This window comes from Mercenaria mercenaria, chromosome 11, assembly GCF_021730395.1.
Source record: "Mercenaria mercenaria strain notata chromosome 11, MADL_Memer_1, whole genome shotgun sequence".
Taxonomy (NCBI): domain Eukaryota; kingdom Metazoa; phylum Mollusca; class Bivalvia; order Venerida; family Veneridae; genus Mercenaria; species Mercenaria mercenaria.
Window position 1 is genome coordinate 10,657,792 of NC_069371.1, and position 26,417 is coordinate 10,684,208.

The following is a 26,417-nucleotide window of genomic DNA, read 5'->3' on the forward strand; positions in this document are numbered from 1 at the left end:
AGAAATGAATGATTCATTAGTTAAACAAAAGCACTTCAAATCCAACTAATTCCTATAAATACAGGCAGACATTTCCCAATATAACTTCATGACAATATTGATTTAAATTCTTAATTTTGCTGACAACTTTAAAATACAAAGAAACTCTTATCACAGACCATTTTCCAACAGTTTTCAAATTTTCAGCTTAACATGAAACAATTCTTCCTGGTTTCTTTAATACTATCACTATCCAGCAGAAAATGCTTGTTACAGAGAAGGTGGATCAAACAGCAGAATAAGTTATTTGAGAAGTAGATAAATTCCTTCCAACAAGACCCTTACTGAGCTATAAGTTTCCAATTAAATTGATAGAAGTTTAGCCATATCAGGCTTACAAACTTTATAAGGAAGTATTGAAACATGTTTTGTTGGGGAATATGTCTATCATTTTCTAATCATTTCATGATATTGATCTAAAATTGGATGAAAGGAGACCCCCATTGAATCACTGTCCTTGTACTCTCCAGCCTTCAACTTGTGATCACAAGTACTTCAGAAATTTAATCAATATATATATAGTATAACAGTATTAAGTCAATGTACAGTTCCTGTTTAAGGTAGCGTGGACTCATAGAAAACAACCCTAAAATTAGCACCTTATATATAAGGATATATAATGACAACCACCAGATTCTTCAAAGACTTTGCAAATTATTGATACAGAACTGCACTACATTCATGCCCTATTGCACCAGCAGCAATATATAAGTTCTGTATTCAATTATTGACCAAATTTATCAATATTGAATGAAAAGACCCAAGGCTGTGAAACTTGAAAATCCATAGTTCGAATCACTCCTTACAATATTATAGTTACATGAGGAGTAGAAAGTGTTGTGCTGACATGTTTCTATGCTCTGATATTGATTTAACATTAAGTAAGAATAAGTACTAATATAGAACTAATTATCTATAATCAATTTCTATTTCCCTCCAGTAACTGTAGCATGTGTCACAGTTATACTAAACTTCTCACCACAGGTTAGCTCTGTAACATACTAGACCTTTAGTGTTGAACTATAAACCAATCAACAGCATAAACTATGAAAAGGCGATTTATTATAAATTGTCATAATGTAAAAATGTGTTCCTTAATTTTTTCAGTAAGATAGTACAATTTATCAATAAAAGACATAAAACAATCAGGTAAATGAAGGCCATTCAAATCAACCATCTTCAGTAGATATACACAGTTTGGTAACAATTTCACTATAGTTTAACTTTTAATTTCATTTTTGGTTCCAAACTAAAGCCACAATGAACTATAATACTGAGTAAAACTTGTGCTATCAATTCTAGATTCTGAATTCATGATTTTACCAGACACTGAAATGAACAGTGAATCACAAAAGACAAAAAATCCAATCAAATTAAGAGAAAAATCACCAATTCCACCATGTATACTTTAACAATATCAAGTTTGTTTAATATAAATACAGTTAGTGATTGATTTTATTCCATTAAGCTGTGGTAATCCTCTGATTAATTTGAAACTGATGGTGAAAATATTGCCTCTGCACATGATAACACAAACTAAACTTATATTTGATCGAACTGACCTCAGAAAATGATTGAACTGTTATCTCCAAAATCAGAAAAATTGGAAATTTAATTTGATAATTTCTCCACACATTAACTAGTATTCCTTTATACATTTTAAACACTCGGGTACAATTTAAACCAGCAAAATAATCCACTCTTCTATAACACTTAATGGATTTTTCTTAAACTTAATTCTATTTCCAATTTACTACACGTTTCAGACAACCAAGACAAACAATATTTGAACTGAACTAAATAGCCTTGAAGGTACTATCTAACGTGAAATATTTCAAACAAACCAATATTGAATGTTATATTGTTATTGTCGCTGGTCAATACAGATTTTCTGCTACATTCTGTATCTGACAACTAGAATCGCATGACAGACTCCACATTTACTGCACATGGTCCTTGAATTTATGATCATTTCATTCTAAAGACAGATGTCAAATGAATAATTACTATGAATCAAAACTGTACAACATGCATTAAACAACTTTCTATATTCATTATAACAAGAGCTTGTAGAACATGAAATGCCCCCCTTGATGCATTCAGTAATTGCACAAGGAACAGAAACTTTTTGGTCATTGTACACAAAAGTTCTACTATTCTGGGTCAATGTGACCTTGACCTTTGACCTACTGACCTCAAAATCAATAGGGGTCATCTGCTGGTCCTCCCTATCAAGTTTCGTGATCCTAGGCCAAAGCATTCTCAAGTTACTGTCCGGAAACGGTTCAACTGTTCCGGGTTACTGTGTCCTTGACCTCTGACCTCAAAATCAATAGGGGTCATCTGCTAGTATGACCAACCTCTCTATCAACTTTCATGATCCTAGACCCAAGCGTTCTTAAGTTTTCATCCGGAAATCGTTTAACTGTTCCTGGTCACTGTGACCTTCACCTTTGACCTCAAAATCAATAGGGGTCATCTGCTGGTCATGATCAACCTCCCTATCAAGTTTCATGATCCTAGGTAAAGCATTCTTGAGTTATCATCCAGAAACCGTTTACTTGTTCTGGGTCACTGTGACCTTGACCTTTGACCTAATGGCCTCAAAATCAATAGAGGTCATCTGCCGGTCATGATCAACCTCTCTATCAACTTTCATGATCCTAGGCCCAAGCGTTCTTGAGTTATCATCCGGAAACCGTTTAACTGTTCCAGGTCACTGTGACCTTGACCTTTGACGGACTGACCTCGAAATCAATAGGGGTCATCTGCTGGTCATGATCAACCTCCCTATCAAAATTCATGATCCTAGGCTCAAGCGTTCTTGAGTTATCATCCAGAAACCAATTGGTCGACATACCGACAACATCTGCAAAACAATATACCCCTCCTTCTTCAAAGTGGGGCATAATGATATTGATGATGATGATGATGTAACCATTTGTATTAACAACTTCAGGAGTAGTAACAGCAGGAGCATATCAGACAATGTGATAAAACTGACAAAAGAATCATTGATTTATTTTATCATCCATACTGCTACTGCTGCTTACAATAATGATGATGATGAAATTTTAAACAGTTCAAGTGATTGCAGAGAAGCTTGACAGATATCAGGCTATGTATACAATTATATGGTAAATAACAGCATTTCTAAATGACTATAAACTTTAACCTTTAGCCTGCTGGCAGCATCTGATTCAGCCTTTGCAACCAGTGCAGACAAAGATCAGCCTGCACATCCATGGTCATGGTTTGCACTGTTCGCTATAATCAGTCAGTAAATAAGTGCTACTGCCTGAACTAAATGATGGACAAGTCCATTCTAGAAATTTAGTGTGGTAATGGTAAATAACATATTTTGATTTTAACCTACCATTAGACTGTTTAGGTCTGCTTATACTGCTATGTTCCTCCAGGAATCTATCCACCACAAATTTTACTTTATACATTGTTTTTCTGCAGACATATTTTAAAGCTTGTGCAACAAGTATCCTTACTGTTGCTTTCACTGCTTGTGATAAGCACTAGTATTATTTGAATAAATTTTTCGAATCACTCAACAATCATTTTCCAAAATGTTTCATTAAAGTAAAAGAATTCTAAAATTTGACTCTCATAGAAATTACAGGCCAATTATTCTGTAAACACATTTAGCTTATTTTACTGCCAGAAATATAGTTCAGTCACTAAGTTTTAGTATGTGGCCTTTACTCAAAATATACATCTTTTAAACCACTATTAAAAACAAACAATTAATTAGAAATACTGCCAAATATCTGATCTGTAGTCCATTCTAATAATGATATCTATATCAAATCCATTACAATTTTGGTATGAATCATAGATCTATCTTCTTCTTGTTGTTATTGTTGATGTTGTTTTTTTTTTCTTTGTGTAATATTCCATATTTCGTTGTATTTCTCAGTATAAATCACTACACTAACACAATATGATTTTAGTGTATCACAAAGATCCAGATTATTTTTGTTACTAGTCTTCAAAATTTTATATCATTCTCAAGTAATTAAGAATGTTTTGTTATTTTCTGCCAGGCATGTTTTGAAACATTGACTAACTGTCTATACAATGTATCAGGCAGATATAGCATGTCTGTGTACTTTACCTGTAGAAAACACATGGGGGATCATAGACTTGCTGCATATACTTACACAGCCATACAAGCTTATCAGCATGTAGTCTACTTTGCTCTAAATTAGCACTGAATAGCTTGTAAACAAATTGATAATTCATAAAAACAAACAAAAAATGCACATCAATTATATGATTTCTCACTAATTCTGATACTATATGATAAATTATTGAAAATGTTTTGTAATAGTAAATAATGCATGGTCTAGAATATCGGTACTTGAATGCTTGTGCTTCATGTTAACAGAAAAATATTCAGAGTGGTAAGATGTGGAGGATAATGCCACTTTATATCACTGAACACAAACAGTATGAACAATGGCAGAGGGCAGGACTTCTATGATTCCACATGCACTTTTAACTAGTGGATGAAATAAGGATACTTTACAGACAAAAATAACACTCTTTTAACAAACAACAGTGCTTTATCTGAAAAACAACAGTGCAACTCTTCTTCCAACAATCCACAACAAAATCCAGAATTCTATAAAACACCAACAAGGTTGTTTATAAAACTACAGTCTCATTCATGATATATGATACCTGAAGCTAGTCTATCTAAAAAAGTTTTGATAAAATCAGAAAAAGAGTTTCACTAGATAAAATAGGAGAGATAAGTAAGTTGCATCACCGCTGGATACCCTTGGGGTCTTTATCTATGCTAGGGAGACAGGTAATGCCCTAATTATGCTTTCTAACAGTCATGTGTGCTCCAGATGTGCATGCAATGAAATCCTAATTAAAAACCATTAAATCCATGCATGACTGATCAAACTAAAACTTTATTTTGCATGTTATATTAACTCTTATATCAACAAAAAATGACATGTTAAATCATCCCACATAAATTAAAGATGAAAAGTAAATAAATCTTTTTGAAATTAAACCTTCAGCTTTACATAGACATTTTATCTAAATCATGACGCGTTAGTAAATTAATGTGACTGCAGCTAGATTATTCTCCTTTTTAGATGATGATGAGAACAATGGTGATGATGATGATGATGATGGATGATGAACTTATGAAACTGTTTCAGGTTATTTAATCCATAACAGTACTCTATATAGAGTTGGAAGTTACTTGTATCTCAATAAATCCTACTCTATGCCACAAACCTAATCATACTCTTTGCAACACACCCAATTATACTCTATTGAAACCAATAAAATGCAAATAAAACATCATTTTACTCATTGACAATCAACCACTTTATCAATCAATCACTGTTCCACTCAAATCAATCACTGGTCCACTCCAATCATCCAATCAGTCTACCAATAGAAACTCGGCCATCTGCTCCTCATACTGGCACAATACATAACAACCTACCTGTTTGAGACTGAACTTTAGCCTGGAACTCGGCCATCTGCTCCTCATACTTGCTCTGTATCTGTGCCATTTCCTGCTGAAGTTTGCCCACCTCCTCGGACTGCGAGGCCATCACCTCAGCTCGTACAGACAGCATTTGTTCATACTCTCCCAGCATCTGTGCTCGAAGAGCGGATATTTCTTCAACCTGTCGGTCCAGAGATTTCTGTACATCTGTAACACAAACAATCCACAACTGTGAAATCATTTATATTCTTGGGGGACTAACTTCCATGGATTTTTTGGTTGAATTCATCCACCCTATAATATCCTAACAAAGTGTATAATGCTCATTCCTTTATGTTCAAAGGTCACAATCAGTGAATATATATCCTCGCAAATATGCTGTATTGGTCAAAAACCATGAAATTCCATGCCAAATCAAAACAATTCACATTTTCAAATTATTAATGAATATAGGCATTTTGCTTCGATTTGCTAGCTAAGTTTAAATGGTAGTTACTAGAATGTCTTGAAGAGGTTCAGACAGTTCTGAGGTACTTTCAAGCAAGAAAGCTCTATCAATGCAGAGTGCTAGTGGTTATATCCATACTCAGAATAGTTTCCTGCTCAGGAGTAACACATATTCCACAATTATGTGTGTTTGGTGTGAATTCAATTCTAAACAAATCTAGAAATATTTTTTATGTACATTTGCCTACTTACTAAGGCTGAATTAAAAATAAATAGGGGGAGTAAATCCTTGCAAAATAGCATAGGGTTGGACAACTTATGTAAAGTTTTAACATCACAATTCTAATAATATATTAGATTTTTTTTTTTCCCGGCTTTATCAAGCCTAAATGTATGTATGTAGACTTACCGTCAGCCTTCACAAGAACACCTTGCTTCTCTTCTACATGTTTATATTCAGCTTTGGTTACAGGAACAGAGGCCACGCTGATGTTTTCCTCACTTTCCGTCTGGGAATCCTGAGAATGGCGCTGAGAGATGGGGTTATCCAGATCAGCTTCTATTTTCTACAAATGAAATATATATCAATCAGTTCGTTTTATATGCAATAAACTCCTTTAGTTTGCATTTTATAATAATTTTAAATTTCAAATTTTGTTTTAAAAAAATCTATAAATCTCTGACACAAAGGAAGTGGAATAAGAAAAGTACTTTGACATACCTGTATTATCTGACGATGCTCTTCCGTTAATTTCTTGTTTAATTTTGAAATGAAGGCAGCACTGTCTTCTTTGCCTGCAACAACAGATCAATTTACTAATGACATTAAATCACAGACATTTCCATTGAAATATAAGCCTAGAATTAATCAGATGGCATGCATATGAAGAATACCAGAGAATATGAGAACTACAGGCACAACAGAGAAACAGAAATCAAAAGATTAAGTTATACGCACATTTCTAAAATGCAGTCTGTTCTTTTCTATGAATATGAAAGAAGGAGAAAGAGAAAAGACCAGGCCGTATAGTTTGCATGCATGTGAAACAAACTGAGATTCTAAACTACAGAATGGAACAGATGTTACATCTGCAAAAACCATTAAATTGTACACATGGCATCAACGATAAAAATAAAAATAAAATTACTATGTCTATGTTAAATAAGTCTTAAATGTATAACTGTATACAAGACATTCTGAGCTATGTCAAGGATTTTAATATCAATGATATAAAAAGTATCAATGCAGTATAATAAAGTCGTTGAAATTTTCTGTAAGCCTTGAATTGGCTAAATTAATGTATACTGAATTATGTTAATATAGTCTTCATTTTGGTCATACAAACATGTGAAGGAGTTGCATACTAATAGGAAATGAGAATATTAGAGCTTTCATATTCACCAAATAACTGCTCACAAGTCATGACAATTTCTGCTACATCATACAAGATAATGAAAAATATCACATTACCGGATCTACAAGAAATTTCAGTGTTCATAAATCATATGACATGCAATACAATCCTGTATTATTTGATGTTTCTGCAAGAAAACATCCACATCCTTCATATTACATCTGACTTATTCGCAATATTACATGTACTAAATTTTTACTTTTTTTGTAAAAAAAAACCACAATATTTTCGATGAAACACTATTTTCCAATGAATTAAAAAAAATAATAAAAAAAAATAATGCATGTTCTTTTTTTTCTTGAAATTTTCGTACGAAAAGAGCAGTTACAAATGAATTGATGTGAAAATGAAATTTTCAAGAATATTTTCTTAAAATTTAATAAGAAAAGCATAGTTCTGACTCACCAAAGCTTTTATACAGACTCTTTTATGCTCTAATGTTCATTGCTCAAAACAAAAAGTGCATTTACCTACCAACAAAATATCACCTAACATAACATCCATAAACAAATGTAGTTGAATTGTGCAAAATGCTACCAAAGTGCAAAGATATATTACGTGTAATACATCTATCTTATATACTATATACTCTACTTTTTACTACACTTTTATGTACTATAACTGGATATTAACACTATTACATATAAAATTAACATATTATGTTTGGTTACATATAATTATACATTGAATGTATGTACATGTATTCATATTCTGTAAATTCATGATTAATTTTTAACTTTTGCTGGTATATCTATACCTGAGGAAGTTACTTGTATATAGTTTATTTTTTTTATATTTACACGGAGACCAAGATGCATTAAAGGTGCTTATCTAAGCCATTCAATAATAAACAACTTCATTTTTGTTTCTACTGAGAATAACTCACATTCCTCCAATTTACCTAAACATGCCACTTTCAACTTTTCCCAAACAGTAAAAAGTTAAATATCTCTAATGAATAACATAGTTACTTAACATTGTAGGTCACAAAACATTACCATGCCTTAATGGAAAAGTTTTTTATGAAGCAAGTAAACCATTGTCAGCTTTAACATTATGTATAAATGAAAATTCAAAAGAAATTTTTTAAAATATATCCTACAAATTTCAGTTTTACTTCTCAATGTCTTACCAGAAGCTATCATTTCAATGACAACAGGCGGAGTTGTGGTTCCTGACGAGCCTGTATCAGAGAAAATTTCAACAGGTACGTCACCGACTGCTGTCACATTTTCTGTTGGTGGCACAGAACTTTCAATGAAAGCTGAATTTCTTCTTACTGGTGCATTACCCATAGTCATATATTTAACAACCCATTTAAAATTTATTTATTTTCCTTGTTTTCATGCCTCTCAATTTTAAAATAATTAGTTCTTTTATATTCCATGCTATATTTTACAGATACTGTTTATTTTATACATATGCACACTAAAATTAATTAAAATTTCTTAGTCCGTATTCAGTATAGGAAGAAACATTTCTTAGAAACACTGTCCATTTCATGTCCATTTCAAACTGCGCATTTAAAAAAAATTTCCTGTATGTAAAATAGCTTCTGGCAAAGAAACAGTTTTAACATCCTATCAAGCCCAATGTTGAATGAAATATGTATCTGTTTACTCCAAAGTTAAATCTTTAAAATTTTAAACTTTACAAACTGTAACTTAGCCTGAGTTCAAAACAATCGTATATACTATATTGAATATATTGAACATGCAACATTTATCAAAACATCAACTTTTCTATGTAAAGCCTCATTTACTATCCATTCAGCATATTTCTTAAACTTTCTATACGTTATGTGAGAAGAAAATTAATGGTATCTAAATATTATTTTTACTTTGACAAAATTATTTTTCTAAGACATTTTCATACAGAAAATTAATCTTTTAAAAATGTTTTGGCACAATTCCTGCATACTGGGGATTATCTGCTCTGAGCAATATAAAAACATGTACCTGTAATGTTGATTTAATATATACAACACTATTGCATTCACTTTGTATTACCTTAATCCTTAGCCTGCTGGCGGCGATTGGTTTTGCCTTTGCGACCAGTGCAGACCAAGATCAGCCTGCACATCCGTGCAGGCTGATCATGGTCTGCACTGTTCGCTATTCAGTTAGTAAATTTTCAGTGAACACCTCTTCGAATAATAAATGGTATTGCCCAAACTGAATGACGAAACAGTCCATTTTAGAAATTTAGCAGGCTAAGGGTTAATTAATATCACTATTGTGCCTTACACTACCATGCATTTTCCCCTTTCCAAATATATGCAAAAGAAGCTGTGTCAACATCTTTATCAATTAAAAAAATTAGAAATCTGAATACTGCTAAAAAAGCAATAATTACCAATACCAATATCTGGATAATTATGAATTCCAAATATCAAAAGCACCTTTAATGTACCTCAAGCATTACTCTTTTGGAACTGCTCTTCAGCAGGCATTTATTAATGAAGATACAAGTTCAATCCAACTATATATGTCAGTGTTGAAGAGTTTGAATACATATACAGGCAGGGCAAGAAGCAGAAAAATCTTTCTTATTAATGTGAAAAGAGCCCTCTTACATGTTCTTTGGAGGCCAATTTTTGTCAAATTTCCCCTATTAGGAATCTCTGTAATCTTTAAATTCAGTTCATATAAAATCTTGTGCCTTCAACCCTAGCAGCTATTTCATAACATATATTCTTGAGTTTCAAACTTAAGAATGGGAATTATTTGAGTCTCAAGGTCACTGTGACCTTGATCTTTGACCTACTGACCCCCAACGCACTAGGGGTCATCTACTGACCACAGGTAATCATCCTATGAAGTTTAACGACTGTACGTCAAAGTGTTCTTTAGTTGCTGAGTGGAGACCATTTTCAGTCTCGAGGTAACTGTAGTTACTGAACAGAAACCAAATGGTCTACTGACCGACAGACTGACTGATAATGAGCTAAATGAACCCCCCATTCCTCTTCGAATGGGAGCACATGATTACTCCCCACGGTATGACTGATTAATAAGAATGAATAAGAGGGCCCCAACCCCATTACCCCAAAATTAAGGGAAGGCTCTGAAGGCATGTGTGTTACTAAAAAAGAACTTTTTTGGCCAAGTTCTTTTCAAATATATTCCAAACTAGTGTGTATACTCCTATATAAATACAGAATCATACTAGTGATTAAGGTATTGGCTTCTCAGTCAAACGTTTAAGTACTGAACTTGTATCAGCCTATCTGCAGAAGCTTCTCCTGTTAGTCATATACATGGTTTTCATTTTACTTACCTGCTGGTAGAACAGCCTCAATTGTCTGAATTACTGATAGCAAATGCACAGCAGGTTAGATACATCAGATGATCTTGTAAATTTAAATACAGCTGCCTACCCTGAACTACAGTCCAACTTGTGTTATGAGACTACCTAGGGGAAGGGCGAAAAGTGGTCTCTTAACACAAATGGTCTCCTAATACTAATTATTATTATTATTACATGTATTATATCAGATTTATATAGCACCCTTTTTATGACAAACATGTTCAAAGGTGCTTTACATATAGCAAACGCAACCACACAGGGCGCGAAATTCATCCTCTACTAGAACAGACACAGAGTGATCTGACCAGAGGGACTGAGTGAGATAAAGCCCCCAGAACAGATAAAAAAAGTTTGACAGTAATCAAAATTCTGTCACGATCTTACTAATGTATGTTGCTTGGATAATGGAGGTATGGGATTTGAAGATACTCCTTTCAATTTTTTTTTTAAAACTTTAGTACAATTCTGTTTTAATGTTGATACAGACGGAGGTAGCAAACTCAGGCAACACTCATGAAATGCTGTTTGGCAAGTAATATTGTGAAAACCTGGGTAACACTGGGTGGTAATTGGATGTAGTCTGATGGTAAAAAATATCAAGTATAATATAGACAATAAAACTATTTTAAACAAATATTCAATGACATAATATATCTGAAGGGCACAAGAGATGCCAGGACCCCTACACGGTACTCACTATTATAAAATTACAGAAAATCAGTGGATACTAGGTTTTCGAATACCTGTATTATAGGTTTGATTGATATATTGTATCGGAGGTTGTTGTATCGGTCAAAATATTAAATAATTAAAAAGAACATGTATAAAAGTATGTTCCTGTTACCTACTCCGGCTATCATTTTATTTTTTGCAAGCTTGAATCAATTGTTGGTATGCCTACAAGGTAATTGCGTTTTTACCTCTTTTTCTATGCACAGGATTATTCATGTTCTGATTGCTAATTTCAAAGGCGCCCACCAAAAAGCATGACATGTCAATGATGTCATATGTAAATTAAGCACGCAATGTAAGGAAACCTTTATTTCTTTGGTTATTTATTTTTATTCACACACTCATGGGAATTTACCCGCAAGTTACGAATATCGTATCGATCATTCCAGCCGATACACAGCCCTTGTGGATACAAATGGAAAATTGTAGACACACTGTAAATTATGAAGTAAATTGATAAAGGGACGCCTATAAATTATCTCAAAATGTTAACTTAATATTTTAGTCAATTACCTCGAAATGTTAACTTAATATTTTAGTCACTTCTATATACTCCTGGTTCAGCCCCTGGAGCTAAACAACTTTTAACAAGGAGTCTATATAAGACAATGGGAAATTCAGGAAAAAGAATTTGAATTGATTTAGGCTTCACAGTATTGTTTCTATGGGATAAATGTGAGTGTGTAAGTATAAGTTCAATTAATGTAATTCGCTCCATAGAGTTGATACCGTGACTACTCGTCTATAAGAATGGACCTAAAGAATCTTGCAAAGCCCATCATCATTGCCTTATATATACTCCTGGTTTACACCCCAGGGCTAAACCAGGAGTATATAAACATGACTAAGAATATAAATAGGGGTGACTATTGAGGCCAATTTTGACTATTGCAATACTATTGATATTGCTTAAAAACTATTGCGATACTATTCTATTGCAGGTTACTATTGCGATACTATTGCAATAGTTATCGGCCATCCTATTTTATACAGTAAAGCTACCAACTGGCATTGTTACACAGTGTAAGAGACGGCACTGTTTATAATTGCTGTTAACACACATTGAGATGTTTGTATAAATGAAATGGACAGAAATAATTCTAACATTAAATATTTCTTGACTTCCTTAGCTTTGGAACAATAAGTAAAACAATAAACCTATGCAAGGTATACTCAAACGAATCGGCCATTTTGTTGCGAGTGTCAACATGTTTAATAACCCAAAGCATCGAAAAAGACGAAAATTAACGGATCGGTTTAAGGTGTACCAGCACTAAATGAAGGGCCCTACCGAACAGTTTGCTGTATAATACAAGTATCCTTCTTTCTCCATGTTCATAGTACATTTTCTCATCTAAGATTAACAGGTTATTTAAATATATTTAATCAAAGTTTCTAAGAAACTAAATTTATTAATTATCTCCAGACTTCTCAGTCCTTTATGGTAGTTAAATTCCGTGAGGGTAATTATTGTAATGGAGACGTAAACATTTTCCGAGGCGCAAATGAAAGCTGGCTCTGTTTCTTGGTTTATAAATTATAAATTATTTCTGTATTTACTAAAATTTCAAAACTATCGAAACTATCGATTGTTGAAGGAACTATCGGCGATTGTTATTGGATCGTGACTTTTCTATCGATGCATGCTATCGGGACACTTAGTATCGCAATGCATCGATAGTTCGATGTATCGTTACACCCCTAAATATAAAATTTTAAGATAATTTAGGCGTCATGTTAACAACTTTATGGAATGAATAAGGTCAATTTGTTAAGGCGACCACGTAATTCATTCTGCCTGATTCCCAGGGGTGCTAAAGCAGAAAATTGCCACCAAAACTTGTTCACCCACATCCAAACTCATATTAATCAATTTTAATTTATCACGGAACATCTGGATGTTGAGTCAATTCTGACTTTCAGAACACACAATGTGACATCCAGTGCATTCTCAACAGCTGAATTTAAAACAAGTTTTCATTTTACATGATAAGGTGAAAAACCGACTTGCACATAATATTCAGACCATCTCAATGCCCGAACAATATAAATGTAAGCTAATGCTAAAGAACGGCAGAGAAATCATAAAAACTTTTTGAACTGATTTTACCCCACCCACTAATTTTAATACACACATTTTCTCCTAAATTATATGTATCGGTGCATTTTTTACAATAATCGTCATTTCTTAAACATAAAATGTATCCATGCCTTACCAGCAGGTGACTATCCATGTACTTTCTAAATTATAAATTATCTACCAACTAAGAATTACTTTACGCTCCAATTTGTTTTTGTTTTCATTCTCCTTTTTGAAGAGCTTCAGCATGGACCCAGGAGGTCTCACACAAGCATTTTTTCTGGATAATGTTTTACATTTAAATAAACAAATTTAGACATAGTAAGAAGATTATTTAAAGCAATACTACATAAACACACCTTTCCCAGTCTGATTATATGAAGTTACATGAGTCTGACACCAAACCTATAGAAAAAGAAACAGTTCATATGGCCTTTATTCATTTATCTCTTAAATATCAGACAAGACCTAAAGATTTAATAATTGTTTGTTTCTGGTATCCCAACCTACCCTAATTTTTTGGCCAGAGCCTAAATGTTTTTATGGCCTTGAAGAATTTTTTCTTTAACTTCTTAACAAGAAGTGATGTTAGAAATCAACTTCTAAAGGCATAACTGCCTTATTTCTATTCATTTTTTGACATAACAAGAGCTGTCAGTGGACAGCGTGCTGGACTATTCTCAGTGCCTGATAGTATAACATAAGCTATGAGTAAAACGTTAACATTACAATAAGCATATTCTAAGTCGAAAAGGGGCCATAATTCAGTCAAAATGCTTGACAGAGTTGCCTCCTCCTTTTTACAGACTGGGGTCATGATGGTAAAGAAGTATGCAAAATATGAAAGCAATATCTCAATAGACTTTGAAAATATTTGGGGTGGTATGCAAACTTTAACATTTATTTTAAGTCAAAAAGGGACCATAATTCAGTCAAAATGCTTGATAGAGTTGCCTCCTCCTTTTTACAGACTGGGGTCATGATGGTAAACAAGTATGCAAAATATCAAAGCAATATCTCAATGGACTTTGAAAATATTAGGAGTGGTATGCAAACTTTAACATTTATCCTAAGTCAAAAAGGGGCCATAATTCAGTCAAAATGCTTGACAGAGTTGCCTCCTCCTTTTTACAGACTCGGGTCATGATGGTTAACAAGTATGCAAAATATCAAAGCAATATCTCCAGGGCTCTCATTCGCTTTTTGGGACTGGGGCCAGGGTCCATTCAAGGGGGGAATTTCGCATGATTTTTCAAAACAATTCTTTTTAGGGGGAATTTCAAACGTGAAAAGAAATGCAAACAAATATAAACATTCTTTTTAACTTTACTGACCCAAACCTGAATTCTGTTAATTATAAACTCTGCTGTATGAATTCTGCCAAATATAAACAACCTTATTCAGACACCACACTTTGTATTTTTTCTCTGAGCCACTGAATTTTCGGAAACAATAAAATTTTAAGGCCAACAAATCAACTGCAAATCGCTTAGCACTGATGTTCTTGGACTTGAGGGGGGAATTTTTTTGAAATAGGGGGAACAAACATACCATTTTGAGGGGGGAATGGGGCGTTATTCAGCCCAAAATTTTGCCAAACAAGAGCCCTGATCTCAATGGACTTTGAAAATATTTGGGGTGGTACTCAAACTTTAACATTTATTCTAAGTCGAAAAGGGGCCATAATTCAGTCAAAATGCTTGACAGAGTTGCCTCCTCCTTTTTACAGACTTGGGTCATGATGGTTAACAAGTATGCAAAATATCAAAGCAATATCTCAATGGACTTTGAAAATATTTGGGGTGATACGCAAACTTTAACATTTGTGTGACGCTCATAATAATGCCGACGCCGGGGCAAGTAGGATAGCTCCCCTTTTCTTTGAATAGTCAAGCTAAAAATAATTTCTTAAAAGTCCCACTAAATAAAACAAAACCAAAAAACATTAAAAACAAGAACACCGCCTTGCTGGTGCAGACGCTTATCTGATTTTTTTGTCTCTGTATAATAGAAATATTGTCCTACCCATGATTTTCTAAGTCCAAAAAGGGCCATAATTCTTGCATAAAGCAGGATGGAGTTATGTTTCTTGCTGTGCAGAGTCAGCTTATGATGGTAAACAACTGTTGCAAGTTTCAAGGCAATAGCTTTGATAGTTTAGGAGAAAATTTTACCTAAACATAAAACTTAACCAATAAATCTGATATTTTCTAAGTCCAAAATGGGCCAAAATTCTTGCAAAAAGCAGGACAGAGTTATGTTTCTTGCTGTACAGGGTCAGCTGGTCAGCTTATGATGGTGAACAATTGTTGCAAGTTTTAAAGCAATAGCTTTGATAGTTTAGGAGAAAAGCTGACCTAAACACAAAACTTAATCAAGAAATCTGATTTTCCAAGTCCAAAAGGGGCCATAATTCTTGCAAAAAGCAGGATGGAGTTATGTTTCTTAAGATAAGATAAGAGAAGATAAGATAAGTTTTATTTAAAGTCGGCAAGAAAGCAACATCTCATTCTTGCTGTACAGGGTCAGCTTATGATGGTGAACAAGTGCTGCAAGTTTCAAAGCAATAGCTTTGATAGTTTAGGAGAAATGTTTACCTAAACATAAAACTTAACCATGAAATCTGATATTTTCTAAGTCCAAAAGGGGCCATAATTCTTGCAAAAAGCAGGATGGAGTTATGTTTCTTGCTGTACAGGGTCAGCTGGTGAGCTGTTGATGGTGAACAAGTGTTGCAAGTTTCAAAGCAATACCTTTGATAGTTTAGGAGAAAAGCTGATCGACTTAAACATAAAACTTAACCAGGCAACGCCAATGCCAACGCTGACGCCGATCAAGTGATGACAATAACTCATCTTTTTTTCCCCAAAAATCTGATGAGCTAAAAATTAACAACCTACCTACTCTACAATCTCTTTAGCATGTAAACCAGAAACAAACATTTTTTTGCTAGGCCTAAACAGTCTGAAGGCACTGTGAGTGTTTTGCAATTTAGGGGACCAAATCTGACTTGATTACCATATTCCCCATAATTATAACCCCCATCTTATTGGATGCAATAAAAGTTTATTCCTATGAAGTTTGATTTATCTTCAGTTTCATTTTTTATAAACTCGGCCACTTAATAAACTCACCCTTTTGCAAGGTGCATGCAAGTCCCTCCAGCATTTATTCAGGGGTATAAAGGTATTGTGATAAATTATGTCATATACCTCGCTACATTGAACACCATCATATTTTCAAATTTCAAGAAAAAATTAGAATAGAGAGAAAATGCTCAAAATTTTGGACATTTTAAGATCTGGCTCATGTAACAGAGTTTAAAAAAAATCTGTGAAAGCTTATATACTCTGCAATCATAACACTTGACAATTTTTTGTACAAAAATGGGCCTTGAAGATGAAAATAGATATCAGAAAAGCAAGCAATATGAACAGCTTATTCAATTGTAAGCTGAGCTGATATGACTGTTATACCATTTGCAGCTATTTTCATGGAACATTAATTTTGGTCTCACAGTATTTAATTTTTGTGAGATTAACATGCAGTGCTACTCACAGAAGAAAACTGCTAAATTACTTTTCTAATTCATTCAGAAAAATAGAAGGATGTCATAATAATGTTTATATGCCCTCACTGGTAAAACTGGTAATTGTTGAGTTGCCTAAAAGATGAAAAAAAGCCAGCCACTATGTCTTTCTCATGAAGTTATTTAAAGATCTATGATGGTCTCATAAATTTCAAACTTTCTCAACAAGAGTTGTATCATGTAGGATGCCACACCACAATTATATTAGATCGTACTGGAAACATGATAGATTTAAAAGTAAACAAGGAACAGAGATAAAATATTCAGCTGCGAAGTAACATGATAGATTTAAAAGTAAACAAGAAACAGAGATAAAATGTTCAGCTGCAAAGTAGAAAGCAGGAAATAACAGCAAAGTTGTCTTATTTTTTCTGTCCTGTAATTATGTATTTCCCGATTACCATGAAAATAGCATCAAACAGGTTGTATCATTTGGTAAAAAGCAATAAAATAGTTTGTGAACACTTCAAAATACATGAGCAAACTAAATATCAATACAAATTACAACAGAAATATATAATAATTATATAGATAAAAATTCAAAATCATTTCATTCTCAAATTTAAGAAATTATAACCTACAACATACCAGGATCCTAAAATACTGTAAACTGATAACTTTTCTATCAGTATGTAACAAGATTTAAACAGAAATGCAATCAAATGCTAATTACAATTTTTCTTGTATGGGAACTGATTTATTCAGAATGATGTTTAATATAAACTTTTTGATCATTTGTTGAAAGTGCAAAATTTAATGGACTAAGAAGTCTGAGTACTTACTTATTGCATCACCAACTTTTGACTCCTTCAGGTCTGTTTCGTAATCTAATTTAAGCTGCTCAAGTTTATCGTTCCACTCCTGTTCAAGTCTGTTCAATTCTTCTTTGTGATCTTTGTCAAGTGTTTCACGGAGATCCAGAATGGCTGTTTGATGAGATTGTTCCATCTCTGATCGTACAATCTCCAATTGACTGCTGTAAATCTCCTCTAGAGTGGAGCGCATTGACTTCACTTGTTCATCAACATCATCCTGAAAATATTTAACCCTGATTTTAACAAGAAAATTTTCAACCCTGATTAAACATAACAACGATTAACCCTGAATTAATGATCAATGAACATGCTCAAGATTTACATTCTGTTGTTTTTAAAACTGGTATATCATTGTGCAGTACTGTTAAAAAGAAGTGAAAACCATGTGATAAAGTGACCATAAATCTTTATTCTATAAAAAAAATATGTGATCAGTTAACTAGAATTGTGTCTATAGGACACAGATGCCCTCATATACTGTGCCATTCTCTATATAGCAAAAACTATCAAAGGGCCATAACTGCAGTAACAAGAGGGCCATGATGGCCCTATATTGCTCACCTATTATCATTGCACTTAAGGACAAGAAGTTGAAGAAATTTAACCAAAAAGAAAAATAAAATCAAGTGACCCCTGGGGCGGGGTCAATTTTGACCCCAGGTGTCATGATTTAAACAAATTTGTAGAGGTCCACTAGGCAATGCTACATGTGAAATATCTAAGCTCTAGGTCTTCTGGTTTATTTTTAGAAATTTTTTGAAGATTTTCCTATGTAAAATCATGTGACCCCTGGGACAGGGTCAATTTTGACCCAAGGGGTCATAATTTGAAAAAAATTGTAGAGGTCAACTAGGCAATGCTACTTGTGAAATATCTAAGCTCTAGGCCTTCTGGTTTATTTTTAGAAAATTTTGAAGATTTTTCTATGTACAATCAAGTAACCCCATGGGGCGGGGTCAATTTGACCCCGGAGTTCATGATTTTAACAAACTTTGTAGAAGTCTACTAGGCAATGCTACACGTCAAATATCTAAGATCTAGGTCTTCTGGTTTATTTTTAGAAAATTTTTGAAGATTTTCCTATGTAAAATCAAGTGAACCCTGGGGCAGGGTCATTTTGACCCCAGGGATCATGATTTGAACAAATTTTGTAGAGGTCCACTAGGCAATGCTACATGTGAAATATCTAAGATCTAGGCCTTCTGGTTTATTTTTAGAAAATTTTTGAAGATTTTCCTATGTAAAATCAAGTGAACCCTGGGGCAGGGTCAATTTTGACCCCAGGGGTCATGATTTGAACAAATTTTGTAGAGGTCAACTAGGCAATGCTACATGTGAAATATCTAAGCTCTAGGCCTTCTGGTTTATTTTTAGAAAATTTTGAAGATTTTTCTATGTACAATCAAGTAACCCCATGGGAGGTCATGATTTGAACAAATTTTGTAGAAGTCTACTAGGCAATGCTACATGTCAAATATCTAAGATCTAGGCCTTCTGGTTTATTTTTAGAAAATTTTTGAAGATTTTCCTATGTAAAATCAAGTGAACCCTGGGGCGGGGTCATTTTGATCCCAGGGATCATGATTTGAACAAATTTTGTAGAGGTCCACTAGGCAATGCTACATGTGAAACCTCTAAGCTCTAGGCCTTCTGGTTTATTTTTAGAAATTTTTTGAAGATTTTCCTATGTAAAATAAAGTGACCCATGGGGCGAGGTCAATTTTGACCCCGAGGGTCATGATTTGAACAAATTTTGTAGAGGTCCACTAGGCAATGCTACATGTGAAATATCTAAGCTCTAGGCCTTCTGGTTTATTTTTAGAAAATTTTGAAGATTTTTCTATATACAATCAAGTAACCCCATGGGGCGGGGTCAATTTGAGCCCTGAGGTCATGATTTGAACAAATTTTGTAGAAGTCTACTAGGCAATGCTACACGTCAAATATCTAAGATCTAGGCCTTCTGGTTTATTTTTGGAAAATTTTTGAAGATTTTCCTATGTAAAATCAAGTGAACCCTGGGGCGGGGTCATTTTGATCCCAGGGATCAAGATTTGAACAAATTTTGTAGAGGTCCACTAGGCAATGCTACATGTGAAATATCTAAGCTCTAGGCCTTCTGGTTTATTTTTAGAAATTTTTTGAAGATTTTCCTATGTAAAATCAAGTGACCCATGGGGCGAGGTCAATTTTGACCCCGAGGGTCATGATTTGAACAAATTTTGTAGAGGTCCACTAGGCAATGCTACATGTGAAATATCTAAGCTCTAGGCCTTCTGGTTTATTTTTAGAAATTTTTTGAAGATTTTCCTATGTAAAATCAAGTGACCCCTGGGGCAGGGTCAATTTTGACCCCGGGGTCATGATTTGAACAACTTTAGTAGAGGTCCACTAGGCAATGCTACAGGTCAAATATCTAAGCCCTAGGTCTTCTGGTTTTTGAGAAGAAGATTTTTTAAGATTTTCCTATGTAAAATCAAGTGACCCCTGGGGCGGGGTCAATTTTGACCCCAGGGTCATGATTTGAACAAACTTGGTAGAGGTCCACTAGGCAATGCTTCCTTTCGGTTGCCATGGCAACCAGAGTTCTGCATGGAATTCAATTCTTTGAACAATTTTGAAAGGGGGCCACCCAAGGATCATTCCTGTGAAGTTTGGTGTAATTCTGCCCAGTGGTTTTCAAGAAGAAGATTTTTTTAGAAATTGTTGACGGACGACGGACTACGCACGACGGATGACGGACATCAAGCGGTCACAATAGCTCACCTTGTCACTTCGTGACAGGTGAGCTAAAAATAGTCACAGAAAAAATCCTTCCTTTATAGTCATCTGCACATCTAGCTTGTTCATCTGTGAAAGTTTGAAGCAAATCAGGCTATTAGTGTGAGGGGAGTTGGACACACAAGATTTTCTCTATATTATATATAGCAAAACTATCAAAGGGCCTTACCTGCAGTAAAAATAGTCGCAGAAAAAAATCCTTCCTTTATAGTCATCTGCACATCTAGCTTGTTCATCTGTGGAAGTTTGAAGCAAATCGGGCTAATAGTGTGGGAGGAGTCGGACACACAAGATTTCAGGATGTACGGATGTACAGACAGACGGATGGACGTATGGACAGCAGCAGTGCTATATGCCCCCAACATAAATGTGTGGGGACATAAAAAGCATTTTGCCCTATAATATATCACTATAAAGTTTTTAGAGATGATTGGGTAATAATAACATTGGTCTAGCACCCATTTCTTGGGTTCTCCGATTGGAATACTATGTGAGACTGTGACACACAATACTTACCACATGTTGTCTATGCATGTCTTCCAGTTGTGCCTGGTACTGTTCATCCATACCAGATACAAGTGAGTCTAGCTTATCCTTCTGCTCACCTGGCAGACTCTGACCTAGCTCCTCCTTCACCTAAGGTAAACAACAGATAATGAATCTGATGAAATGGGTTACAGGACCATACACACAATGGGAGAGATACATGAGATATGTTGAATAACTTATAAGCACTGCTGTATTGACATGATTAACACAGCATATTCAACCCATTAACATAGTTCTAGGAAAGAAGGAGAAAATGGTTAAAACAGAAGCTGACGATCAGCTGGTAACAGATTTGACAGCCATTAAATACTTCACTTTTGGCTCTAGTAGCATCCATGCAATTTTTTGTCTGAATTGATTTCTTTGTTATTTGAGGGCTAATTTGATCTTTTGAAAAACAGAAAAATGGTAACAAAGTTAGGGCCTGAAAGTTAGAGCCTGGAAGTTACAGCCTGGACAAGCAAGTTCAGTATTCAAGCCTGGCCAAGATTTTACATACTGCAATGTTGTAATAAATACTTTCGTAAAATTTAAATAAAATCCTAATATGGATGACAACCTAATGGCTAAGACTAATATTATTACATATTTCTATCAAGTTAAAACTGAATTGGAATATGGCTGACTTTGACCGTGAAGACAGAATATCTTGTGATAGATACTTCTGAAAAGCAAAAACAAAAGCAGAATATGATAAGGAAATAACCTAGACTATAATTTTTTTTTTCAAAAAGTGCCAGATTGCTTTTCCTATTCCTTGGCTTCTAAACAGCTTAGTATCATGGAATTCCTTACAATATCAGAAATTGTACCGTTCAATAAGTGTAGCATCTGTGACACAATAATAGAAAAGACATAACATTTAGCTAGTCATCAATTCTCACATAAAGTAACTTTATGCATTTCTCTGTGGACTATTTACAAAAGGAAAGCCATAGAGCAATTTCTGCTTTCTAGTCTCTGATTTCTGAAGAAACATGTTGTTAACATAAAACATTCCATGATCCTTTGTTGATACAGTCTGGCATTGTTGCTATGCTCTTTGAAACAGTCAATTACTCTTTTGGAATAATTCTTCACACACAAGAAGCCATATACTATAGGAGAAGACAATTCTAGCAGGGAAATAATTTTTCCTGAACTTCTTTCAGTTCAATATGAAAGCAGGAAGTATTTTAATATTATTAACGAAACCCAGATCTCATTTCATTTTCATCATTATATGTAGCATCAACAGCATCTTAAAGCATCTTCATAAAAATCAAAATCATTATTAACATCATATTTAAAATCAACATCATCACCATCATCATTAACAACAACATTTGCCGTCAACAATTTATCATCATCATCATAATTATGTTCAAAAGCATCATCATAAAAATGAAAGTCATCATCATCATCATCAACAACAACAATATTGGCAATCACCATCAAAATCATTTAATCTTTTTAGCATAACCATAGTCATGCTGTGCACTTAACTTAAATATTTCAAACAAACTGAGAAAGGTCTTATCATGGTCAGATTTGAGACTTATCCACCTGTACAAAGTCTGTTAAATTTTAATGAATACCTCTACTATCTCAGTTACATACAGTATACATTGGTATTTGATGTGCAATATAGTTAAGGGGGTATTCAATTTCTTATCCTTTTGCTAATAAGCAAATATACAACAAAATTTCAATGTAAGAAGAATTAGGTACGAAAAATGACATATAATCATTGACCTCTGAGAGTGACCTAGGCCTTTTATTACTGTATAGTTGGCCACTAGTTTCTGAGGAGCAAGAGACATATTTTTTTAGGCAAATTTTCATATGGGGAAAAGTGACCTCTCACTCTGGCAGCCATGTTTTATGAAGAATCAAACCATTTTGAACAATCTTGGTTGTAAGTTACCCAAAAAACATTTGTTAATTCAGACTAGTAGTAGTAGTTTCTTTAAACAAGTTTCCACTACAAACATCTAAGGAGAAGCAACCAGCTACCTTAAACAGCTGTGTTAAGAATTGAACAATCTTGGCAGGAGGTCACACAATGAACAGTCATCACTACAGGATCCCCCTGCCCTCTGACACAGTTACTGCTGCTATATCCAACTAAGTACCTTAAATACACACTTTTGGTGTTAGACCTTCAGTACTTACACACTTTTGATGTTAGACCTTCAGTACTGACACTCTTTTGGTGTTAGACCTTCAGTACTGACTGGAAAATAATCTGCTTTGTGTATCTTCAGACAAAATGTCATGTAGCAATTTAAAGTCACTGCTTTCGAGTCAGTAGATTTATGGTATTATTCAGTTACTTGCCTGTACAGCATGTGAAATGGTCAAAGCCATTTAGAAAACACTTGTATATACCTGTTGGTACTCCTGCCTGAGATCCCTAGCCTGTCCCGCTCCACTGGAACCGTCATCTTCCTTACTGTTACGGCGTTCTCGTGACCTGTCGATCTCTGTACGCAGACAGTCCAGCTGGTTCTCATACTGACCACGTAGACTTTCAAGCTGAAATATACATGTAGGTAACCTTCAGTAAACGAGAACAACAGATGCTTGACATGTAACTGTTCAATTTAATAGTTATAATGATACAATAAGATTCTTGCATTAAACCGGTATATTGTATAAACTGTATCAATTAATAACAAGAAATAGAGGATAATTGTTGGTTTCGGTGTAATATCACGTTATAATTTCACAGAGTGGACACCAAAAGTGATATTTTCACGAGTGGCGCAGCCACGAGTGAAAATAACAACTTTTGGTGTTCACGAGTGAAATTACCGTGATATTACATCGATACCAACAATTTTTCTGTTTATTTTATGTCTAAAACTCTACTTTTGTTGTGTTTATTTCAATAAAATGTCGAAATTTGCGGGAAATTTTATCAGGAAGCATCGCAAAGATGACGTCATTTTAACGACGTCATCGTCATATTGTTTCCGGCTTTCAGTACGCTCGGTAAACTTTTTGACGTTAATCCGGGTATCAGATTTGATAATTTACACTGAGTGGCCAGTGAGTTTATCAGGATATAATTCACCGATATATTTCGATAAACCACCGAAAAACATAAAATAAATTAATGAAACTATTAAATTTTACTGAACAAATTTTACTTTATACAAATAAATAGAATAATTATAGTTAATAGGATAATGAAAAATAACATAGTACATTAAAATATTTAATAAACTCAAAAATAAGACTGTTTATTTTTTGTTTTTATTCATTTAAATGACACCATCATACAGAAACATAACCCCTGTTGGAACAAATTGCTTGCCACTACTAAAATATGATCACATTATTGCAAGCATTGTGTCTACAGAAAGGAACATTTCCTGCTTCCAGTACTTTGTTGTTATTGTTACAAGTAACACTACATATTTTACACATTATTAAATTATCATAAAGTAGCAATCTATCTTAACTGAGACAAGCACTTTCTGGAAATATGTTGATGCATTTTCATTTTTTTTTAAAGCTGTAAATTTTGACTGAAACTGGGATTGCTGCACTATTTTTACCAAGTCCAAAGCAATAATGGAAACACCCAGAATTGAGAGGTAAACATACAAAATAGTTTCTTATGAACTACCAGTGTCAGAGGTTTATATTTTCCATTTAGGTTTATATGCTTTTTCTCTCTTCTTCATGTCCGTTATCAAGCATGATCAACAAATACATTCTAAACTAATTTACATAATGAACTAGCCATATATGTTCAGATATGTTCATATATAGAGTGAGTGTATACTATGTGGGATATTAATATATATAACTCTAACTACTTGTGATACACCCAAGAATGAATACAAGTCACTAAAAGAATGTATATTTTAGTATGAATTCTAGCTTAAGAACACTGACAAAGAGTTTTATACAAGAACAGTAATAAACCAGAACAATAGTAACTATATAACAATTAATGTAAGTAACTACAAGGTGACTGTACACGATGGTTTCTGAAACTGTAATAAGTACAAATCAAATAAGGATGAAGAAATAAAGATGATACAAGTTGAAAGCATATTGCAGGACTTAAAACATTAATTACTACAGAGTGCTGAAACTAGTGAAGGAAGAAAATATGTAGAATTTTATAAAAATACATTGAACAAGAGCTGTCCGTAAGACAGCCAAGCTCGACTATTCGAAATATTGTCACAGAAGCAGGAAATTATTACCCAAAATGTTAAATATCAAAAGAGTTTTAAGTTCGAAACGGGACATAATTTGACTAAAATGCATATCAGAGTTATGGGACTTGATGCTATCAACTAGTTTAATAACCCCGAAGAAACATGTTAAGTTTCAATTCCATATCTGCATTAGTTTTGGAGATAGTAACTTGCATGTAAAACTTTAACCAGAATTTTCTAAGTCCAAAAGGGGGCATAATTTGCTCAAAATACATGTTAAGAGTTATGGAACTTGACCCAGTGAGGTTGGTAACTGACCTAGAAAAAGAATAAATAAGTTTCAAAGCTATATGCCTTTTGGTAATAGCTGTATGTACTTGCACGCAAAACTTTAACCAGGATTTTCTAAGTCCAAAAGGGGGCATAATTTGCCCAAAATACAAGTCAGAGTTATGGGACTTGATTCTATCAACTAGTTTTATAACCCCGAAGACACATGTGAAGTTTCAATTTAATATCTGCATTAGTTTTGGAGATAGTAACTTGCATGTAAAACTTTAACCAGGATTTTCTAAGTCCAAAAGGGGGCATAATTTGCTCAAAATACATGTCAGAGTTATGGGACTTGGCCCAGTGAGGTAGGTAATTGATCTAGAAAAAGAAAAAATAAGTTTCAAATCAATATGCCTTTTAGTAATAGCTGTATGTACTTGCACGCAAAACTTTAACCAGAATTTTCTAAGTCCAAAAGGGGGCATAATTTGGCCAAAATACATGTCAGAGTTATGGGACTTGACCCAGTGAGGTAGGTAATTGATCTAGAAAAAGAAAAAATAAGTTTCAAATCTATATGCCTTTTAGTAATAGCTGTATGTACTTGCACGCAAAACTTTAACCAAAATTTTCTAAGTACAAAAGGGGGCATAATTTGGCCAAAATGAAGGTCAGAGTTATGGGACTTGGTGCTATCAACTAGTTTTATAACCCCGAAGACACATGTGAAGTTTCAATTC

The 26,417-nt window shown here is 33.9% G+C and overlaps 1 protein-coding gene across 17 annotated transcripts in view; it reads right to left on the minus strand.

Moving 5' to 3' along the window:
- The window catches only part of LOC123531196 (uncharacterized), a 212,904-nt gene that overhangs the window by 103,287 nt on the left and 83,200 nt on the right, over nucleotides 1–26,417 (minus strand). For 16 of the 17 annotated variants that reach the window (XM_053518559.1, XM_053518556.1, XM_053518552.1 and 13 more), the window contains 7 exons: nucleotides 23,615–23,761; nucleotides 21,212–21,331; nucleotides 17,882–18,131; nucleotides 10,669–10,701; nucleotides 6,696–6,769; nucleotides 6,384–6,540; nucleotides 5,522–5,734 (listed from right to left, as the gene is read on the minus strand). In XM_053518559.1, the coding sequence (XP_053374534.1) occupies nucleotides 5,522–5,734; nucleotides 6,384–6,540; nucleotides 6,696–6,769; nucleotides 10,669–10,701; nucleotides 17,882–18,131; nucleotides 21,212–21,331; nucleotides 23,615–23,761 (994 nt within the window). The remainder of the gene's footprint in view (nucleotides 1–5,521; nucleotides 5,735–6,383; nucleotides 6,541–6,695; nucleotides 6,770–10,668; nucleotides 10,702–17,881; nucleotides 18,132–21,211; nucleotides 21,332–23,614; nucleotides 23,762–26,417) is intronic. The other variant, XM_053518550.1, reaches the window with a different exon arrangement.